Source organism: Brachyhypopomus gauderio, chromosome 13, assembly GCF_052324685.1.
Source record: "Brachyhypopomus gauderio isolate BG-103 chromosome 13, BGAUD_0.2, whole genome shotgun sequence".
Taxonomy (NCBI): domain Eukaryota; kingdom Metazoa; phylum Chordata; class Actinopteri; order Gymnotiformes; family Hypopomidae; genus Brachyhypopomus; species Brachyhypopomus gauderio.
In genome coordinates, this window is record NC_135223.1 from 7,875,811 (window position 1) to 7,897,453 (window position 21,643).

The window sequence follows — 21,643 nt, forward strand, 5'->3', positions numbered from 1 at the left end:
ACGGTAAGAATAAACTGATTGGCCACTGAGCACTAACAGATAAGAATGAGGGAGGAACAGAATTAAATATATAAAGGTGCAGGATGGCCCAAGTGTATTAAGAGCAGGTGTAGTGAAAATACGAGAGGAAGTGTTTCAGAAAATGATTCAGTGCTCTTCAGGTCACGCCTTATTTAAAGTGGCGTTTCCCATCACAACCTGTTTAATCACATTAGTACTGAGGAAAGATGTCCCGTCAGAGAGATGCTTGGTTGCCAGTCTGAGACATTTTGTGAAAGCTCTGCTTATGTTCGAGCTGATATAGTATCTTTCCATTTTCCCTGAGTTATCGGGGATTTTCACAGCACACATTCATGTTCCCCCGTGAAGTTCACTGAGGTGTTACAGTTGGTCTCTCAGGGGACAAGCTTCATGAGAGATCAGAAGGTCAGAAGGAAAGGTGTGAAACAAAGTGAACATAACTTTAATAAGACAAGATAAAATGTCTTAAAAAAAAATACGAGTATAAAATTTCTCGGTGGTGTCTGTGTTAAGCACGCTTTAGGAATCATTGAAACAACAGCTGCGGTTTTCTGCTTCCATTAGTCCACACGTACAACAGCTGCACCTGGAGCCTACTGGTTTAAATGGTTACAGTTAAATAAATCTAAACTGTGCAACATGTTAAGTTCAAATGACCTGAATATACGTAAGTGAACACGCCCAGGAGTAACACAGAGTGTGTGAGGGCAAATGTTGGACTTAGCTGGAGGTTTCTGTTGCACTATGATACATATCTGAACCTCCCTGCAGACCTAGCCTTGCCCATGTAGGGAAACGTCCAGCCATCCAGCAGAGCACAGCTGGCACGAACCAACAGGGGCTGGGGGAGGGGCTGGGGTAGGGGTGGGGGAGGGAGGGGCTGGGGGAGGGGTGGGGGAGGGGCTGGGGGAGGGGCTGGGTGGGGGAGGGGGTGAGGGAGGGGTGGGGATGGAGTTAGCAGAGGGGGTGTATAAGACTTCTCTCTCCCTTCATGTGTCTCTCCCTCTCTTCCTTTCTCTCTCATTCTCTCTCTCTCCTCCAGTTTTTTTTCTGTTATAACACTGATAATAACAAATGATGTAAAATAGAATGATGGTGATGTGTGCTTGTGGGGTTACATTACTAGCCTGAAATGTTCAGTATCAGAAATTTCTTGGAAAGTGTCCTTGGGTGTCCTGAAAGGCGCTTGAAATAAAATGTATTATTATTATTATTATTTATCATAAATAGTTGCTGCTACAGAATCTTTGAGCAAATGCCTCTGGGTGGTATTACGTTCTACAGAGTCTCCCCTCACTGAAGGCCACATTATATATCCCACCACTAGAAAGCACCAGTGTTACATGCTCCAGATTTTCGGATATTCAGACGTCGCCATGAGAGGGGGGTCGAGGGGGCGGGCTCACCGGATGACCCCTCCTCCCTGCAGTTTTGTCCAGGTTCAGTCAGATAAACACTTTGCATCGTGACATGATAGCACCATTCTCAAACCCTGCCCACACTCCTACCCCTGCTCTAACCCCGCCCACACTCCTACCCCTGCTCTAACCCCGCCCTCACTCCTACCCCTGCTCTAACCCCGCCCACACTCCTACCCCTGCTCTAACCCCGCCCTCACTCCTACCCCTGCTCTAACCCCGCCCTCACTCCTTCCCCTGCTCTAACCCCGCCCACACTCCTACCCCTGCTCTAACCCCGCCCACACTCCTACCCCCTGCTCTAACCCCGCCCACACTCCTACCCCTGCTCTAACCCCACCCACACTCCTACCCCTGCTCTAACCCCACCCACACTCCTACCCCTGCTCTAACCCCGCCCACACCCCTCCCACCCTGCTCTAACCCCGCCCTCACTCCTCCCCCTGCTCTAACCCCGCCCACACTCCTACCCCTGCTCTAACCCCACCCACACTCCTACCCCTGCTCTAACCCCACCCACGCCCCTCCCCCCTGCTCTAACCCCGCCCACTCTCATCCCTCCACCCTCACTAGCTTCGCTGCTGTGTCTTTGTGCTATGTGTGGGTGATGATAATGATGATAATGTTGATGATGATGTTTCAATAGTGTTTTGTGTGACTTGTGTAGTCTTAGCCACCGTAGCTATTGTTTTGTAAGCCCAGAGTTATATATAACCAGCTAACGGTGTGTGTTTCTGTGTCCTCTTTATTCATGTTCAATTCTGTCTGTGTCCATCCTTCTGTTCCCTTTGTATTTCTTTTGTCCTTTCCCCTAGAGTCTTGCAAAATGATATTTGACCTCATGAGCAAAACTACAGCACAGTGATTGGCTTTTCACACCCAATCACGCACAGCCTCCTCCACTGTTTCATGCGTCTGGTCTCACTTCCTGTGTCTCTTGCCTTTTCCCAGTCCTGGCCTCCATCCCTCCCTGTCCCTGTCCTTGTCTTTCTCTCTCTCTGGTCACTCTCCTACTCTCTCTGTCACTCTCCCTGTCTCTCTCTCTCTCTCTCTTTCTCTCTCTCTCTCTCTTATTCTGTTGCATCTCTTTTACTCTCCATCTCTCTCTCTCCATTTCTTTCTCTCTTTATCTCCCTCTCTCTCTTTCACACTGCTCTCTCTCCTCTCGTGGTGTAGTTGGATGTAGGAGTTGGATCAGTGTGGCAGCCGTCTCCTGCTCTTCTGATTAAACTTTCCCCATCAGTCAAAGGAGTCTGATGGTTGTTCGCCCCCCCCCCCCCCCCAACCCCACTCCTACATGCTGATACTCATCTGTTTTCTTCTGCGTAACACGTCTTTCTGACTGCTTCTCTTCTCCTACACTGCACTCATAATTTTCCTTTTTGTTTTTCCCTCCATTTTTTTCTGCAATTTTTCTTTTATCACTCTATTTTGCTTAGTTCTTTATTTTTTGCACAATCTTGTCTTAATCTTTTGATGGTTATAACATCAGCTCCTTAAAATATATATATATATATAAGTAATAATTATAACAGTTTTGTGGCATTTGGTGAGACAGGCTGACACACACACACACACACACTGGCATCGTGATGCATTGTGGGATAGTGGATGTTTTTTTGGATTTGATGCACAATTACTTGTAGTAATCATCTGCATGGGGGCATTCTATGCACAATTCTGAAAAACAAGTCTTTCAATACGCTGTGTAACTTCACCAGACCAGCCACAGCACTCTATAGTGTTGCTGTATTCCACAGTGAGGTCCCTGCTGGTGTGAACGCACCGTCAAGGACTTTTTCATTTAATTTATTTGGGTGAAATGTGTAAAACCTATGGTCAATTTCTAAATTTCTAAGTTCCTCTGTTCTGTTTCTAACGGGCATGTGTTTAGACAGCTCACTAAAATGCAGGTGTGGTCACAGCTCCTCAGGTTTGCTTGAGAAGATTCACTGGATAGAGAATGCTACTGCTAACGTGCTTCTTGTGGTCACCTCATAGATCTGTTTTTTCCCCTGTAAAATGTGATGCAATTGCAAGGCCTTTGAAATGAACTTCATGACAAAAACAAACATAACTTGAAGAATAAGTTTAAAGGTACCCTAAGAACTGCAATATATTACTGCCTTTGTTCTGGTCACATGACTTGTTGTAATGGTACAAAACACAAAGAGGAAGTAACCTGCTGTGTTACTTCTGTTACTACTTAGATAACATTTAAAGAAACCTTCTACTTAGTGTACCTTTATACTTAGTTCTTTTCTGTTTACCTCTCTGGTATAATTTTCTTCTCCTGTCTCATCTTCCTCTGCCTCCCTCCTCTTCTTCTCTCCTGTGTCTGTCTGGCGTTATTGTCCTGCCTCGTCCACCACTCCTGCCTATCCCAGGATGATACCTTGGCTCCTGTGACCTCTGACCCCCAGCCTCTGAGTGCCTCAGTGACCGCTGGGGGCGGAGCAGGAAGTGGCGGTGAGGAGGAGGGGTCTGGTAAGGCCCAACCCAAAAGGCTTCATGTGTCCAATATTCCATTCAGATTCCGTGACCCGGACCTGAGGCAAATGTTTGGGGTAAAAAGAAAAATAATCTTTTGTGTTAGTTCATATTTCAGTAATTAACAGAATGATTCCAGTCAGGTGGACAAATGCCCGCCAATGTAGACATCTAATTATAAAATGCTTTGTCAGTTATCCATAACAAATGTGTTTCAGCAATTTGGCAAGATTCTTGATGTTGAGATCATCTTCAATGAAAGGGGGTCAAAGGTCAGTATATATCAACAACAACAACAAGACCTCCCCCTGTGTGCTGTGTGACTGTGCTGTGTGACTGTGCTGTGTGACTGTGTGACTGTGCTGTGTGACTGTGTGCTGTGTGACTGTGCTTTGTGACTGTGCTGTGTGACTGTGTGCTGTGTGACTGCTGTGTGACTATGTGTGCTGTGTGACTGTGTGCAGTGTGACTGTGCTTTGTGACTGTGCTGTGTGACTGTGTGCTGTGTGACTGTGCTTTGTGACTGTGCTGTGTGACTGTGTGCTGTGTGACTGCTGTGTGACTATGTGTGCTGTGTGACTGTGTGCAGTGTGACTGTGCTTTGTGACTGTGCTGTGTGACTGTGTGCTGTGTGACTGTGCTTTGTGACTGTGTACTGTGTGACTGTGTGCTGTGTGACTGTGCTGTGTGACACTGTGTGCTGTGTGACTGTGCTGTGTGACTGTGTGCTGTGTGACTGTGCTGTGTGACTGTGTGCTGTGTAATCGTGACAGTAACTGACCCAGGGTTTTTTAACAGGGCTTCGGCTTTGTGACGTTTGAGAACGCAGCGGAAGCTGACCGCGCCCGAGAGAAATTGAACGCAACCATCGTGGAGGGCAGGAAGATTGAGGTACTCATATTTGTAAATGACTGAAGAACAGTTCAACCAATGACATTAGAGGACAAAGCAGGTGCAGCTTCTACGGTGGCTACGTCAGGCAGACGTTACCAAGACTTACAGCAGCTCCAAGTGTGAAGTTTGAAATGCACTGCCTATATACCATAAGGTTTTAAAGTTTTGTCCTGTGGTTTCAGTGTGATTCATTTAGGAGTTTACAGGGTGTGAATTAGTGAACATGCCATCATTGTGTGAGTGTGTGTATGTGTGTTTGTTTGTTTGTATGTGTGTGTGTTTCTTGAAGAAGAGCAAACTAAGGAGGAGGAAGTTGGTCTTGTGGCTGTAATGGGGACTATTTATCAGGGTGTGAATCAGTCATATCAGTCATATCGTTTGTGTGTGGGTGTGTGTGTGTTTTTCCTTGCTACAGGTCAACAATGCCACAGCCAGAGTGGTGACCAAGAAGCCACAGACTCCCCTTGTAAATGGTGAGCTTTCACTAATGAATGTCAAAATTGTTAAAATACTTGTCAATACTTTTCAAAGCATAATACCAAACTGTATCAACAAATTAGTTGATTTCTCTTTCTCTCTCTCTCTCTCTCTCTCTCTCTCTCTCTCTCTCTCTCTCTCTCTCTCTCTCTCTCACACACACACACACACACACACACACACACACACACACACACACACACACACACACACACACACACACACACACACTCTCTCACTCTGCCTCTTTCTTAGCTACAGGGTGGAAGCTTAACCCAGTTATGGGAGCCATGTATGCCCCTGAACTCTATACTGGTACTCTGTCTACACACTCTCACTATTTATGAACTCTACACTGGTACTCTGTCTACACACTCTCACTCTTTCTGAACTCTACACTGATACTCTATCTACACACTCTCACTCTTCCTGAACTCTACACTGGTACTCTGTCTACACACTCTCAATCTTTCTGAACTCTACACTGGTACTCTGTCTACACACTCTCACTCTTTCTGAACTCTACACTGGTACTCTATCTACACAATCTCACTCTTTCTGAACTCTACACTGGTACTCTGTCTACACACTCACTCTTTCTGAACTCTACACTGGTACTCGATCTACACACTCTCACTCTTTCTGAACTCTACACTGGTACTCTGTCTACACACTCACTCTTTCTGAACTCTACACTGGTACTCGATCTACACACTATCACTCTTTCTGAACTCTACACTGGTACTCTGTCTACACACTCACTCTTTCTGAACTCTACACTGGTACTCTATCTACACACTCTCACTCTTTCTGAACTCTACACTGGTACTCTATCTACACACTCTCACTCTTTCTGAACTCTACACTGGTACTCTGTCTACACACTCTCACTCTTTCTGAACTCTACACTGGTACTCTATCTACACACTCTCACTCTTTATGAACTCTACACTGGTACTCTGTCTACACACTCTCACTCTTTATGAACTCTACACTGGTACTCTATCTACACACTCTCACTCTTAATGAACTCTACACTGGTATTCTGTCTACACACTCTCACTCTTTATGAACTCTACACTGGTACTCTGTCTACACACTCTCACTCTTGTGTCTTTATGGTACATAAGGGCAGAGTTCAGTTAAATGCCTTGTGGTTGTGTGGGGGTGTTGGAGAGCACACCGTGTTCTGCTGGTCCAGTAAATGTGGATCATGTGTCTTTTTCTCTTTTCCTCTTCTCTAGTCGCCAGTTTTCCTTATCCTGTTCCCACGCCAACCTTGGCTTACCGAGGCTCCGCCCTTCGGGGGCGTGGTCGTGCAGTCTACAACACAATTCGATCAGCTGCTACCGCAGCCACGCCGGCTGCTGTCCCAGCCTACCCTGGGTGGGTACACTACACTGCACGGTGGTCTCACCAAACTGAGAAATGAGTGCTATGTGTAGTCATCACTGAGTATGAATATTTGCTTTATGGTCCACTGTTTCCCACAGCGTGGTGTACCAGGAAGGGCTTTATGGAACTGAAGTCTATGTGAGTTCTGTTGCATTACAGTCTCTTCATCTCTCTCTCACACACACAATTAAACATATACAATTATACATAGGCATAGAATAATACAGACTCATACACATAAATACACACTTGTACACACACACACACACATACACTCACACACACACACACACACACACACATACACAGTTAAAGAAATTACACATACATGTGTTTGCTTTAACATACAGACTGATTGTTTTGATGTAAGTGATAAACATATTGTGTTGATATTTTAACACATTGAAGTATGCCTTCTAAACACACACTTTTCCTCTCTCTCTCTCTCTCTCTCTCTCTCTCTCTCTCTTTCTCTCTCTCTCGCTCTCTCTCTCTCTGTATGTCTCTTTACATTTATGGCATTTAGCAGACGCTCTTATCCAGAGCGACTTACAAAGTGCTTTGCATCTGATCACAGAATACATCCTAGGTAATAGTACAGATAGGCCAGAATTCAAGACACCATTGAGTCAGTCTACTACTAAACTACAGGTGTCAATGTCATTACCTAGTGTTTTGCAAATTAGACATTTGCCAAGAAGCACAAATAACCATAGACAGACATACAATTTAAGAACAACAGCAAGTGGTATCAGCTGAGTTAGTGCTCTGGTAAGAACTCAACAAACAGGTGGGTCTTCAGTCTACGCTTGAAGATAGCAATAGACTCTGCAGTCCTAGCAGCTAATGGAAGATTGACTCCCTCTCTATGTGTTTCTGTCTGCCTCTTTCACCAGGGAGGATATCCTGCTACATACCGTGTTGCTCAGACACCCTCATCTGCTGCCACTGCTGCGTACAGTGATGGGTGAGTGATCCCTAACCTAAACCAGGGTTTTTCAAACTATGGGTCGCGACCCTTGGATGGGTCGCGAGCCAAAAAAAAAGGGTCGCTAAAAAATAAATGTTAATATATTTAATAAATTATTATATTAATGGATTATACTATCGCGAGTGACTGTAGCGCGCGACAGCGCAAACGGCGGAGGCGTTAATACTTGGCGATCGATCGCGATACTTAAACTCGCCACCCCCCCCCCCCCCCCCCCCCCCCCCCGTCAACAACTTGGCTGGGTCGCGTGAAAAATCATGGACAAAATGTGGGTCACCAGAAAAAAAGTTTGAAAAACACTGACCTAAACACTACACCACACTAGCCCTAACCCCCTAAACACTACACCACATTAGCCCTAACCCCCTACACACTACACCACATTAGCCCTAACCCCCTAAACACTACACCACACTAGCCCTAACCCCCTAAACACTACACCACATTAGCCCTAACCCCCTAAACACTACACCACAATTAGCCCTAACCCCCTAACACTACACCACACTAGCCCTAACCCCCTAAACACTACACCACACTAGCCCTAACCCCCTAAACACTACACCGCATTAGCCCTAACCCCCTCACACTACACCACATTAGCCCTAACCCCCTAAACACTACACCACACTAGCCCTAACCCCCTAAACACTACACCACATTAGCCCTAACCCCCTAAACACTACACCACAACTAGCCCTAACCCCCTAAACACTACACCACATTAGCCCTAACCCCCTAAACACTACACCACAATTAGCCCTAACCCCCTAAACACTACACCACACTAGCCCTAACCCCCTGAACACTACACCACACTAGCCCTAACCCCCTAAACACTACACCACACTAGCCCTAACCCCCTAAACACTACACCACACTAGTCCTAACCCCCTAAACACTACACCACACTAGCCCTAACCCCCTACACACTACACCACATTAGCCATAACCCCCTAAACACTACACCACATTAGCCCTAACCCCCTAAACACTACACCACATTAGCCCTAACCCCCTACACACTCCACCACACTAGTCCTAACCCCCTAAACACTACACCACATTAGCCCTAACCCCCTAAACACTACACCACATTAGCCCTTACCCCCTACACACTCCACCACATTAGCCCTAACCCCCTAAACACTACACCACACTAGACCTAACCCCCTAAACACTACACCACATTAGCCCTAACCCTCTAAACACTACACCACATTAGCCCTAACCCCCTACACACTCCACCACACTAGTCCTAACCCCCTAAACACTACACCACACTAGCCCTAACCCCCTAAATACTACACCACATTAGCCCTAACCCTCTAAACACTGCACCACATTAGCCCTAACCCCCTAAACACTACACCACACTAGCCCTAACCCCCTAAACACTACACCACACTAGCCCTAACCCCCTACAACTTGGCTGGGTCGCGTGAAAAATCATGGACAAAATGTGGGTCACCAGAAAAAAAGTTTGAAAAACACTGACCTAAACACTACACCACACTAGCCCTAACCCCCTAAACACTACACCACATTAGCCCTAACCCCCTACACACTACACCACATTAGCCCTAACCCCCTAAACACTACACCACACTAGCCCTAACCCCCTAAACACTACACCACATTAGCCCTAACCCCCTAAACACTACACCACACTAGCCCTAACCCCCTAAACACTACACCACATTAGCCCTAACCCCCTAAACACTACACCACAATTAGCCCTAACCCCCTAACACTACACCACACTAGCCCTAACCCCCTAAACACTACACCACACTAGCCCTAACCCCCTAAACACTACACCACATTAGCCCTAACCCCCTACACACTACACCACATTAGCCCTAACCCCCTAAACACTACACCACACTAGCCCTAACCCCCTAAACACTACACCACATTAGCCCTAACCCCCTAAACACTACACCACATTAGCCCTAACCCCCTAAACACTACACCACAATTAGCCCTAACCCCCTAACACTACACCACACTAGCCCTAACCCCCTAAACACTACACCACACTAGCCCTAACCCCCTAAACACTACCCCACACTAGCCCTAACCCCCTAAACACTACACCACACTAGTCCTAACCCCCTAAACACTACACCACACTAGCCCTAACCCCCTACACACTACACCACATTAGCCATAACCCCCTAAACACTACACCACATTAGCCCTAACCCCCTACACACTCCACCACACTAGCCCTAACCCCCTAAACACTACACCACAATTAGCCCTAACCCTCTAAACACTGCACCACATTAGCCCTAACCCCCTAAACACTACACCACATTAGCCCTAACCCCCTAAACACTACACCACATTAGCCCTAACCCCCTAACACTACACCACATTAACCCTAACCCCCTAAACACTACACCACATTAGCCCTAACCCCCTAAACACTACACCACACTAGCCCTAACCACCTACACACTACACCACATTAGCCCTAACCCCCTAAACACTACACCACACTAGCCCTAACCCCCTAAACACTACACCACATTAGCCCTAACCCCTACACACTCCACCACACTAGCCCTAACCCCCTAAACACTACACCACACTAGCCCTAACCCCCTACACACTACACCACATTAGCCCTAACCCCCTAAACACTACACCACACTAGCCCTAACCCCCTAAACACTACACCACATTAGCTCTAACCCCCTACACACTCCACCACACTAGCCCTAACCCCCTACACACTCCACCACACTAGCCCTAACCCCCTATACACTACACCACATTAGCCCTAACCCCCTAAACACTACACCACACTAGCCCTAACCCCCTAAACACTACACCACATTAGCCCTAACCCCTACACACTCCACCACACTAGCCCTAACCCCCTAAACACTACACCACATTAGCCCTAACCCCCTAAACACTACACCACACTAGCCCTAACCCCCTAAACACTACACCACATTAGCCCTAACCCTCTAAACACTGCACCACATTAGCCCTAACCCCCTACACACTCCACCACATTAGCCCTAACCCCCTACACACTACACCACACTAGCCCTAACCCCCTACACCACATTAGCCCTAACCCCCTACACACTACACCACACTAGCCCTAACCCCCTAAACACTACACCACATTAGCCCTAACCCCCTACACACTACACCACATTAGCCCTAACCCCCTACACCACACTAGCCCTAGTCCCCTACACACTACATCACACTAGCCCTAATCCCCTACACACTACATCACACTAGCCCTAACACCAAACACACTACACCACTTTCAATTCTACCTTTTACCTAGTCTGATTGTGTGAATTATGTGTGACTTGTGTATTTGTGCGTTAACGGGCCGCCCAATGGAGGATGGGTTCCCTTTTGAGTCTTGGTTCTCCCGAGGTTTCTTCCTATTCCCCACCATCATAGGGAGTTTTTCCTCGCCACTGTCGCCTTTGGCTTGCTCATTAGGGTTCTGGACCCATAGTATTGTTAACCTTGTAAACCCTGTAAAGCTGCTTTGCGACAACTTGAGTTGTTAAAAGCGCTATACAAATAAACTTTGATTGATTGATTGATTGACCACATCAGTCCTAACCCCCCACACACTACATTAACTCTAACCCTGCACACCACATCACATTAACCCTAACCCCAACACCTAACCCTTAACCCTAACACCTAACCCTAACACATATCCCTAACCCCAATCCCAGGTACACTCTAGGTTAGGTTTGAGCATCTGTATTCTGAATGATTTTGCCAGTCTTAATGTAAACATTCTAGCCCTTGTCAAGTCTGTTTGCCCCCTGTGTGCAGGTATGGCCGTGTGTATGCCACAGCTACCGACCCCTACCACCACTCTGTGGGGCCCACCACAACCTACGGCGTCGGCACCATGGTGAGAGACACTTATGTTTAAGATTCCTTGTTTTTTTATGTATATATACCCCGTGTTCTTAATGTTCCGTTGTGTATATATACCCCGTGTTCTTAATGCCCCGTTGTGTATATATACCCCGTGTTCTTAATACCTCATTGTGTATATATCCCCCGTGTTCTTAATTCCCCGTTGTGTATATATCCCCCGTGTTCTTAATTCCCCGTTGGGTATATATCCCCCGTGTTCTTAATTCCTTGTTGTGTATATATCTCCCGTGTTCTTAATTCCCCGTTGGGTATATATACCCCGTGTTCTTAATTCCCCTGTTGTGTATATGTACCCCGTGTTCTTAATTCCCCCGTTGTGTATATATACCCCGTGTTCTTAATGCCCGGTTGTGTATATATACCCCGTGTTCTTAATGCCCTGTTGTGTATATATACCCCTTTCTTATTACTGTGACGGGGAAACAGAGGCGGCCAGAGGCAATGGCTGTGCGTCATGTTCTTTATTATCCATGACAGCAGCGATAACACACAGAAGCTTTTAGGCTCACGAAGAGCAGAGAACCATCAAACAAAAGGAAAAATGAAGGACTCCTCTCGTGCGACGTGCAACTCGCGGAGGAAGCGCGTTGTCCTCAGGAATGTGCAGCACTGGACTGCACGCCCTGTGGGAAGATAAAGGGAGCACACCAACCATGCACAGGTGTTAGTAATCAGGTGATTGTGAGCGTGGTAGTGGCCTAGTGCTAGGGGGTGTGTGATGTGTCCGTGCACGAGCGGGTACACGCGCCCTCTGGTGGCCACTCGGCCGACCCACCGTAACAGAGCCCCCCCCCAAGGACCCCTCCAGCCGACGAACCCTCGGTCTCCCAGGACCCCGAGGCGCAGGACGGTCAGGATGAGCCCGGTGGAAGGAGGCGATGAGGGAGGGGCCCAGCACCCGGGAGGCCGGAACCCAACTGCGCTCCTCAGGACCGTAGCCCACCCAGTCCACTAAGTACTGGAGCCCCCTGCCTCTGCGACGGGAGTCAACCAGCCGGCGTACACGATACGCAGGCCCATCCGGAAGCTGCAGAGGCGAGGGCGGCCGCGCGGTGTCGTCTTCGCTTAGGGGCCCCTCCCGCAGGGGCTTTAGCGCAGACACATGGAAAGCTCGGGAGACACGGCGATCCCCTGGCAGGCCGATCCTGTAAGTCACCGGGTTGAGGCGCCGCGTGATGACGTATGGACCAGTGTAGCGATCCCCCAGCTTACCTCTTGAACCCAGCCTGCCATCCCCAGTGGAGACCCAGACCTTGTCCCCGACCCGGTAGGGGGGCGCTTCGCTCCTCCTGCGGTCTGCCTGCCGTTTGAAACGTCGGACGGCCTCCTGGAGCCGGAGGTGGGTGTCCGCCCACACACTCTCACTTCTCCTGCACCACTCCTCAACGGCGGGCTGATCCGACGCGGGGGCATTCCACGGGTACAAGGAAGGCTGCCGACCGAACACACACTCAAAGGGAGTCATACCTGTGCTGGCTTGCACGAGGGAGTTCTGAGCATACTCAGCCCAGGAAAGCAGGGAGCACCAGGTGTCAGGGTGTGCGCTGCCGTATGCTCTCAGGAACCTCCCTAGCTCCTGGTTGGTCCTCTCCACCTGCCCGTTTGCCTGCGGATGGTAACTAGACGTGAGGCTGACTGTGATGTTGAGTTTTGAGAGAAACTCCCGCCATACCCGCGAAGTGAACTGCGGACCTCTGTCCGACACGATGTCCTCAGGCAGGCCAAATTGCCGGAACACGTGCCGGAACAGCAGGTCCGCAGTCTCCCACGCGGTTGGCAGGCCGGGCAGGGGCACGAAACGCACCATCTTCGAGAAGCGATCTATGACCGCCAGGATTGTGGTGTTGCCCTCTGAAGACGGGAGGTCCGTCACAAAATCCAGGGCTATGTGCGTCCAGGGCTGCGCCGGTACAGGCAGAGGGAGCAGCTTACCTGCAGGCGGAGTGCGGGGCACTTTGCTCCGTGCGCAGTCAGGGCAGGATGCTACATGCGCCAGCACGTCGCGGTGCAGCCCGGGCCACCAGTATCGGGCGCCCAGCAGCTGGGCAGTCTTGGTTGTTCCCGGATGCCCCGTGCCTACAGACGTGTGTGCCCAGCTGATCAGTGCAGTACGCTGGGCAGGAGGCACATACTTTCGGTGAGGTGGACATCTGGGGTGCGGGTTGGCGACGGCGATGGCTCTGTCGATCTCCCAATCCACCGCACCCACGAAACAGTCGGGAGACAAAACCGGCTCGTCGCTAGTGGAATCCGCACTCCCGGGAAACGAGCGGGACAGGGCATCCGCTCGAGTGTTCTTCGGACCGGGCCGGTACGTCACCTGAAACTTGAAGCGCGAAAAGAAGAGAGACCATCTCGCCTGGCGTGCGTTCATGCGCTTCGTGCTCTTTAGGTATTCCAGGTTTTTGTGATCGGTGATTACTGCAAAGGGGTGTTTGGCTCCTTCTAGCCAGTGCCTCCACTCCTCAAAGGCTAGCCGCATCGCCAGTAACTCCCTGTCACCGACCCCGTAATTGCATTCCGCCGCTGTTAGCTTCTTGGAGTAGAAAGCTATAGGACGTAGCGAACCGTGCTTCTTGAGGCGCTGCGACAGCACGGCTCCCACTCCGACGTTAGAAGCGTCAACCTCTACGATGAACGGGCGTTTGGGATCAGGCTGCTGTAACACGGGAGCCTTAACGAAAGCCTGTTTGATACCCTCAAACGCTCGGGCAGCGGCTTCGGTCCAGTTAAGGTTTTTAGCTCCCCCGCGTAATAAGTCAGTCAGAGGTTTCGCTATCTGGCTAAACGAACGGATGAACCGCCTGTAAAAGCTCGCAAAGCCGATGAACCGCTGCAGCTCGCGCCGTGTGTGAGGCTGCGCCCATCCGACCACCGCCTCTACCTTGCCCGGTTGCATGTGTACGGAGCCTGGCCTGATGGTGTAGCCTAGGAAGTTCACTGCCCGTAGGTGGAACTCGCACTTTTCTAGCTTACAATACAGACGATTGCGCAAGAGAGTGTCCAGGACTGCTCGTACATCCTGCACATGTCGATCAAAGGAGCTTGAATAGATGAGGATGTCATCGATATAAGCGATGACGCATCTATTCAGGTACTCCCTTAGAACCTCGTTTATGAACGCCTGGAAGTACGACGGGGCAGAAGCCAAGCCATAAGGCAGGACCCGGTATTCGTAGTGCCCAGTGGTGGTACTGAACGCCGTCTTCCACTCATCCCCCTCGCGGATGCGGATGAGGTTATAGGCGCTGCGCAGATCCAGCTTAGTAAACCAATTCGCCGACCTTAACTGCTCCAGTGCCGAAGGCACCAAAGGCAGTGGGTAGGAATAGTTGACTAAGAGGGAATTGAGCCCTCGATAGTCTACGCATGGCCTCAAACCCCCGTCCTTCTTCTTTACGAAGAAGACGCTGGCCGAGGCGGGCGAGGTAGAGGGAGTGATGTAGCCCTGAGCTAGAGCCTCTTTAATGTACTGACTCATTATGCGTTCCTCCTCCTGGGAGAGAGGGTAGACTCTACCGCGAGGAGGAGTGGTGCCTTCCTTGAGCGTTACGCAACAGTCCCAGGGGCGATGAGGAGGAAGACGTGACGCTTTGGCCGTGCTGAACACCTCCCTCAAATCCCGATACTGCGAGGGTATGTTTTGCTGAGTCGAGATGTTGGGGCTCTCTATACTGGTTGATTGAGCCAGCACCTTGGGGGGGAGTCTATCCCTACGGAGGGGCGTGACCCACCTTATCAAACGGCCTGTGATCCAGTTTACTATCGGATTGTGCAATCTAAACCAGGGAAGCCCTAGAGTGATGGCGTGACGCGTGACGGGGAGGATGTAGAAGCTAATGTACTCGGTGCGACCCTGAATGCTGAGACGGACTGGTGCAGTGCGCTGTGAGATGACACCCCCGCCCACAGGCCGGCCGTCCAGTGCGTGCACGCGCCTCGGCTGGTCTAATCTCCTCAGGGGAACTCCGAGCTCCTCCGCCAAGCTCCGCCGCATCAGGTTCCCCGACGATCCCGAGTCCACTAACGCAGAAACCCCAAGAGAGACATCCCCGTAAGTGATTTGAACACGCCAGGTAAGCAAATTACCAGTCAGGGATATACTCACTCGGGGGCGACCCCCCCGAGAGCCAGGGTCTCGGGCCGGGGCCGTCGTCTCTCCCACTTGCATAGGTTCGACCTGGTTTCTCTCCTGGGTGGGCTCCCGCGTCGGAACAGGCAGCGTAGGCGTAGAGGTGGAGGTCTTGGCTCTGTCCTGCAGCAGACGGTCGTAGGTGATCGCCAGTCTCACCACCTCATTGAGCGACTGTTCCTCGGGACGACAGGACAGTTCGGCTCTTAACTCAGGCTTCAAACCATACAAAAATACGTCCGTGAGGGCCGCGTCGTTCCATCCCGTCCCTGCGGCCAGGGTACGGAACTCCAGGGCGTGCTCGGCCGCAGATCGAGTGCCCTGTCGCAACCGCAATAGGCTCTGCCCGCATGCACGCCCCTGGCGCGGATGATGGAACACCTCACGGAGCCCTCGAATGAACGAGTCATAGTTTTGGGTGAGGGGCGAGTCCCCTGACATAAGCGCCGCACCCCATGTAAGCGCCTTGTCCTTGAGGCGAGAAATGACGTACGCCACCTTGGCCTGATCCGTCATTTGTGGCTGATACGTGAAATAGAGCCGGCATTGTACCAGAAAGCCCTCACAGCCCTCTGGTTCTCCTCCGTAAGCCTCAGGAGGGGAGATGGGCACTCTCTCTCTCTGGGCAGCCCGTGTGTTACGGTCTGCCTCTACTTGTGTAGAGAGAGCCTGGAGACAACCCGTTATGGAGGACATCACATTCCTCAGCTCGTTTAGTTCTTGCTGCTGCTTTCCTATGGCCTGGCCCTGAAAGGCCAGTACCTCTAGAGGCGACGTCTCGCTGCCTCCGGCCGCTCCAGGCTGCACATTCTGTGACGGGGAAACAGAGGCGGCCAGAGGCAATGGCTGTGCGTCATGTTCTTTATTATCCATGACAGCAGCGATAACACACAGAAGCTTTTAGGCTCACGAAGAGCAGAGAACCATCAAACAAAAGGAAAAATGAAGGACTCCTCTCGTGCGACGTGCAACTCGCGGAGGAAGCGCGTTGTCCTCAGGAATGTGCAGCACTGGACTGCACGCCCTGTGGGAAGATAAAGGGAGCACACCAACCATGCACAGGTGTTAGTAATCAGGTGATTGTGAGCGTGGTATTGGCCTAGTGCTAGGGGGTGTGTGATGTGTCCGTGCACGAGCGGGTACACGCGCCCTCTGGTGGCCACTCGGCCGACCCACCGTAACAATTACCCTGTTGTGTATATATAACCTGTGTTCTTAATACCCCGTTGTGTATATATAACCCGTGTTCTTAATACTCCGTTGTGTATATATACCCCGTGTTCTTAATGCCCCGTTGCTGGTCATTGTTTTAAGTCTCTTGTTCCTAGTCTATTCTCGGTTTGTGTGTTTCAGGTGTTCCCGAGTTTTGCTTTATGTTTGGTTTTCCCGTAGTCTAGTTCTCTCTTTAGCTTCTGTGTATTTCTATGCCCTGTTAATTTTCATTCTAGTTTGTGTGTTCATGTATGCCATCGTTTTTTTAAAGCCCGGGTTGTTGTACGTATTACCCTTACTTTGCTTCCATTCCCGTGCTGTTCGGTTTTGTTTATCGCAGTTGTGCGTCTTTATTTAATTATTCTAGTTAATTTCATGTTGTACTTAGTTTGTTTTCTTATTTGGTTTTTGCTTAGTCTGTGTTTCTTGTTTCTGTTCATTATGCCACATTGTTCCCGTGAATCCGTGTCTGTATATTGGAAATTTTACCTTTGCCCGATCTGCCTAATGTATTTCTGTTAATACCCCCAAACCTAGCCAAACCTCTACGCACTTAATACCCCCAAACAGGCCTCTCTACTCTCATGTCCACCTCCTTTACTACCTGAATCCCCGGCGTTACACAGACACTTTTTTAAAGATTTAAATACTGCATCTGATGAAGATCTGAAATGGAGCCTATTATAATACCAGCATGTCAGTGCCATGGATTTGTGGAATAACGACAGACAGCATGTCCTTAGAAATTTCAGTCATGCAAGTGTTAAAAAAGAAGACAGTAGTAGACTCTGTCAACGTTTAGACTACTTGGAAATGGCAATGAAAATGGATTATAAACGATAGCTAGCTAGCTCGTTTATAGTCCACTGACTTTTATTAGCATTACTTTCATTAACCTCCAAAGCCAGCTAGCTCCAACGACTTACTCCCTGCCACAAACTCTACTAGTCTCCACTAGCTCAGAAACAATCACCTCCTGTGTGTTGCACCTTCCCTTTTACACACTTCCGGTGTGTTGCACCCAGTGTTGGGAACGTTACTTTAAAAAAGTAATTAGTTATAGTTACTCACTACTTGTTCAAAAAAGTAACTGAGTTAGTAACTTAGAATTACTCTATAATAATTAGAGTAATTATTAGAATTACTCTATAATAAAAGTAACTCGTTACCAGGGAAAGTAACTATTTGCATTACAGTAAAAAAAAAAGTTATATGCCAATGAATAAGGATTTTTTGAAAAAGCAGTTTTCACAGTCAATTGAAATGAGTAGATCAGAAAGGTGTATAACTTTTGATATTTATTGCACATCAACAGACCAGTGCAGAATAAAATCCTTTAAAATCCCAAATCTTTGGGAAAAAATGAAGCAAAAGTAAACAGTTACACTATTACAGTACAGTGCATTTACATCTATCAAATTAAATTAAATTCTCTCAACCTGAGACAACTGGTTTGTTCACAAAAGAAGTAAACTTAACAATTAAACCTCTATACTTAATTAAATAAATCAAATACCCAGTCTGGTAGACATTCAGGAACTTCAAGTATTTTCTAAAATAATGTTTATATCGCCACCTTGAAAATGATAATTTTTCTTCGGCTTGCTCCTGACTCGCCATTTCTGCCTCTTCTCCGTTTGTGTCGTGTGCTTCGGCGTGCGTGTAAAAACACGGGCTCTGATTGGCTACCATAACGCTGCCTTAGCCAATCGCTTACTGACTTGTTAAGTTAAACAGGTGTTACACCCAGAACCGTGATCTATCGAGATCTGTTACTCCTCACTAGCCTGGACAGCGGTCCGCTCGCATTACTGTTAGTATATCAATATATAGTAACGCACCGCTTTTAATGACCAGTAACGTCAACGGCGTTGTAACGACAGGAAAAGTAATTAATTATATTATCCCGTTACTGACAAAATGACGCCGTTACCTAACGCCGTTATTTTTAACGGCGTTATTCGCAACACTGGTTGCACCTCACCTTTCTGTCAGATTCAATGCTTGCTAATTTTTTTCGGTGGCCTACTAGTTAACTACTAGGTAGTTAATATACTGTCACCATTTTACAATACCGTCACCATATTTAAATACTGTTGCATACCGAAATACCTCCCAACACAAAAAAAATTATTTACATTTAAAATTTAACCCTTACTCTAGAACTTAACCCAAACCCTAGAACCTAACCCTAACATTTCACTTAACAGCCGTTATACTGACACCTAGTGTCCAGGATCAGAGTGTCTGTACTAAATCTACACATGGTTACTTACATTTGGGATACACACTCTATGGGAAATGGATGGTTCATCAGACAGTTCAAATCTGACTCATCTCTTAATGCTTTCAGCACAATTGGTCATGTGTATGAGGCTAGTGGTATGTACCTGTATGTACCTGTACCTGGTTAAAAACTCCCTGCTCTTTCTATACCAGGCCAGCCTGTACAGAGGAGGATACAACCGGTTCACCCCTTACTGAATGGGACACCACTCTGACACGTCTGGCTTCCAGCAGTACCCAGCCATTTCCATGGCAGTGCAGGGCAGGCATTGATGCTCAACTCACTCAGGAAGTTTTTCTGTCTGCACTCTGAACGCCTTCTGGGAAACGTGGTATTAGCATGCAGACTGTGAGCGAACTGAATCTATTTTAGCAAAGATTCTGATAGTTCTGAAGCGATTAACTGAACATCCAGGAAATCTGGGCTATATCGCTGCCTTTAATGTTTGTTTTGTTGTTTATTTTAACATATTTACACACATTTTAACACACAGCACAGTCATTAGCATCTCTGAGGAGTTAGTAATTCTTGAGAACATCTTTTAACACTCAAGACTATGTGATCCAACTATGTAAACATTATGTCAACACTGCTGTGCTAATTCCCTGGTCCTGTACAACACAGCAACCGCAACCTGGTGATTTACTTACGGTGCCTTATATATCATTATTGGTGGTCAATATGACATGAATTGAAGGGTTGTTTCAGCCAAACATGCTACTATGGACACATGGATGCTAGCTACTGGACAGTCAAGCTAGTCGTTTTCACTCCACTAGCTTCCTTTATTCTGGCTGATCTAGCTCTTCACTGATGTGTGTGAAATTAAAGTATATTGATAGCCTCTAATCTAGCTGGACTTCAAATGCTCTGTCACACTACAACACCCACAACACATCCACAGCCCTGCTGCTCACACAGACTTGGACTTGGAGATTAAACTGTAGAAGATGGAGATCTTTTGGAGAGACTTTGAATGTTGTATGGCACTGATTTCGGTTTGTGTGTGTGAAAGAGTGTGTGTGAGTTTTTGAGTATGCTATAGTGTTTAACTACGTTTTTTTTACCTTATCATCATACACTTTAATGATCCACCTAGCTCATCTACCCAGCTTCCTTGTGGGTAATGGAGGCAGGGCCTCAGAGGGGGAGGGGCCTGAAGTGAGATCCACCCTTCCTTACTGTGTCTTCCTTTCCTGTCCGTCTAGACCACCCTGTGCTGTGACCCTTCACTCTGTCCTCTCCTCTCTGTGTATTAAGCAAACATCACCACTGGGCTTCTTGGATTCTCTTCCTGTAAAAAAAATAAAATCAAATCAAAATCTACTTTATTTACCTCTGATCCATATCTATGTCGCCCTCCACTGGCGATCGATCGCGATATGCAACTTACGTTTGAACACCCCCCCCGGCTCAACAACTTACGTCCCCTGACAAGATTACACTTTGAAATGAATTCTAAACTTGAGAGCCCTGGTATGAAGTAACTCTGATAATACACTGTGATTGGTCAGTGATTGATTGGTGTGCTCTATATAGAAGTGACTGGATACTGTACTCTGTATGGAATTCACTGTGATTGGTCAATGTATTCTCTATAGAACAAACTGTGATTGGTCAGTGTGCTCTGTATAGAATGGATGGCGACTGGTTGATGTACTCTGTATAAAATTCAGTGTGATTGGTTGGTGTACTCTGTATAAAACTCAGTGTGATTGGTCAGTGTGAGCGTAAGCCCAGCACTCTGGGCTCAGTGTGTTTCGCTGCTCTCCTCTGGGTGCTTCTTCATGACTAAAATAAAGCATCTCTGATGTTTCTCTTCCTGATGTTTTTCCACTGTCTGCTTCTTCTCCTTAATGTTTATCTCTTCTTAGTAACACATCATGTCTCTCCCTGTTCGTCTTCTTCTCCGTAATGTCTCCGTAATGTCTCCATAATGTCTCCGTAATGTCTCCATAATGTCTCCGTAATGTCTTCACGTGTCCTTCTTGCACGGCACATTTTTCCTCTGCGATTCCAGTTAATCTGAGTTCTTTCATTCCTCACCTTTGTTCTTTCTCCTCACTTTTTTCTCTCTGTGCTACATATACCCTGTTTACTTTCTTCTCTCTGTATTTCAGATGGGTCTATCTGCTATTTCCCTGTATATCTCTTTTTCTCTGAATATCTGCTATGTCCCTATATACCTCTCTCTCTCTGTTTATCTATTTTCCTATATAACTCTCTTTCCCTCTCTGTTTATCTGCTATTTTCCTATATAACTCTCTCTCTGTTTATCTGCTGTCTCTAACTCTATCTCTCTCTATGACTATCTGTTATGACCCTATATAACTCTCTCTTTGTCTATCTGCTTTGTCCCTACATAACTCTCGCTCTCTTTCTGT

The 21,643-nt window shown here is 47.9% G+C and overlaps 1 protein-coding gene across 5 annotated transcripts in view; it reads left to right on the top strand.

Annotated features, from left to right (window-relative positions):
• rbfox1l (RNA binding fox-1 homolog 1, like) overlaps positions 1-21,085 on the top strand; it is a 25,319-nt gene extending 4,234 nt beyond the window's left edge. For 2 of the 5 annotated variants that reach the window (XM_076970575.1, XM_076970573.1), the window contains exons 2-12: positions 1-3; positions 3,827-4,006; positions 4,148-4,201; positions 4,728-4,820; positions 5,239-5,296; positions 5,556-5,615; positions 6,545-6,686; positions 6,794-6,833; positions 7,592-7,662; positions 11,518-11,599; positions 19,412-21,085. The exon at positions 1-3 is cut by the window's left edge and continues 234 nt beyond it. In XM_076970575.1, coding sequence (XP_076826690.1) covers positions 1-3; positions 3,827-4,006; positions 4,148-4,201; positions 4,728-4,820; positions 5,239-5,296; positions 5,556-5,615; positions 6,545-6,686; positions 6,794-6,833; positions 7,592-7,662; positions 11,518-11,599; positions 19,412-19,456 — 828 coding nt within the window. In that variant the 3' untranslated portion in view covers positions 19,457-21,085. Of the gene's footprint in view, positions 4-1,305; positions 1,461-3,826; positions 4,007-4,147; positions 4,202-4,727; positions 4,821-5,238; positions 5,297-5,555; positions 5,616-6,544; positions 6,687-6,793; positions 6,834-7,591; positions 7,663-11,517; positions 11,600-19,411 lie in introns of all 5 variants that reach the window. The other 3 variants (XM_076970577.1, XM_076970576.1, XM_076970574.1) reach the window with 3 other exon arrangements.
• The last annotated feature ends 558 nt before the right edge of the window (positions 21,086-21,643 follow it).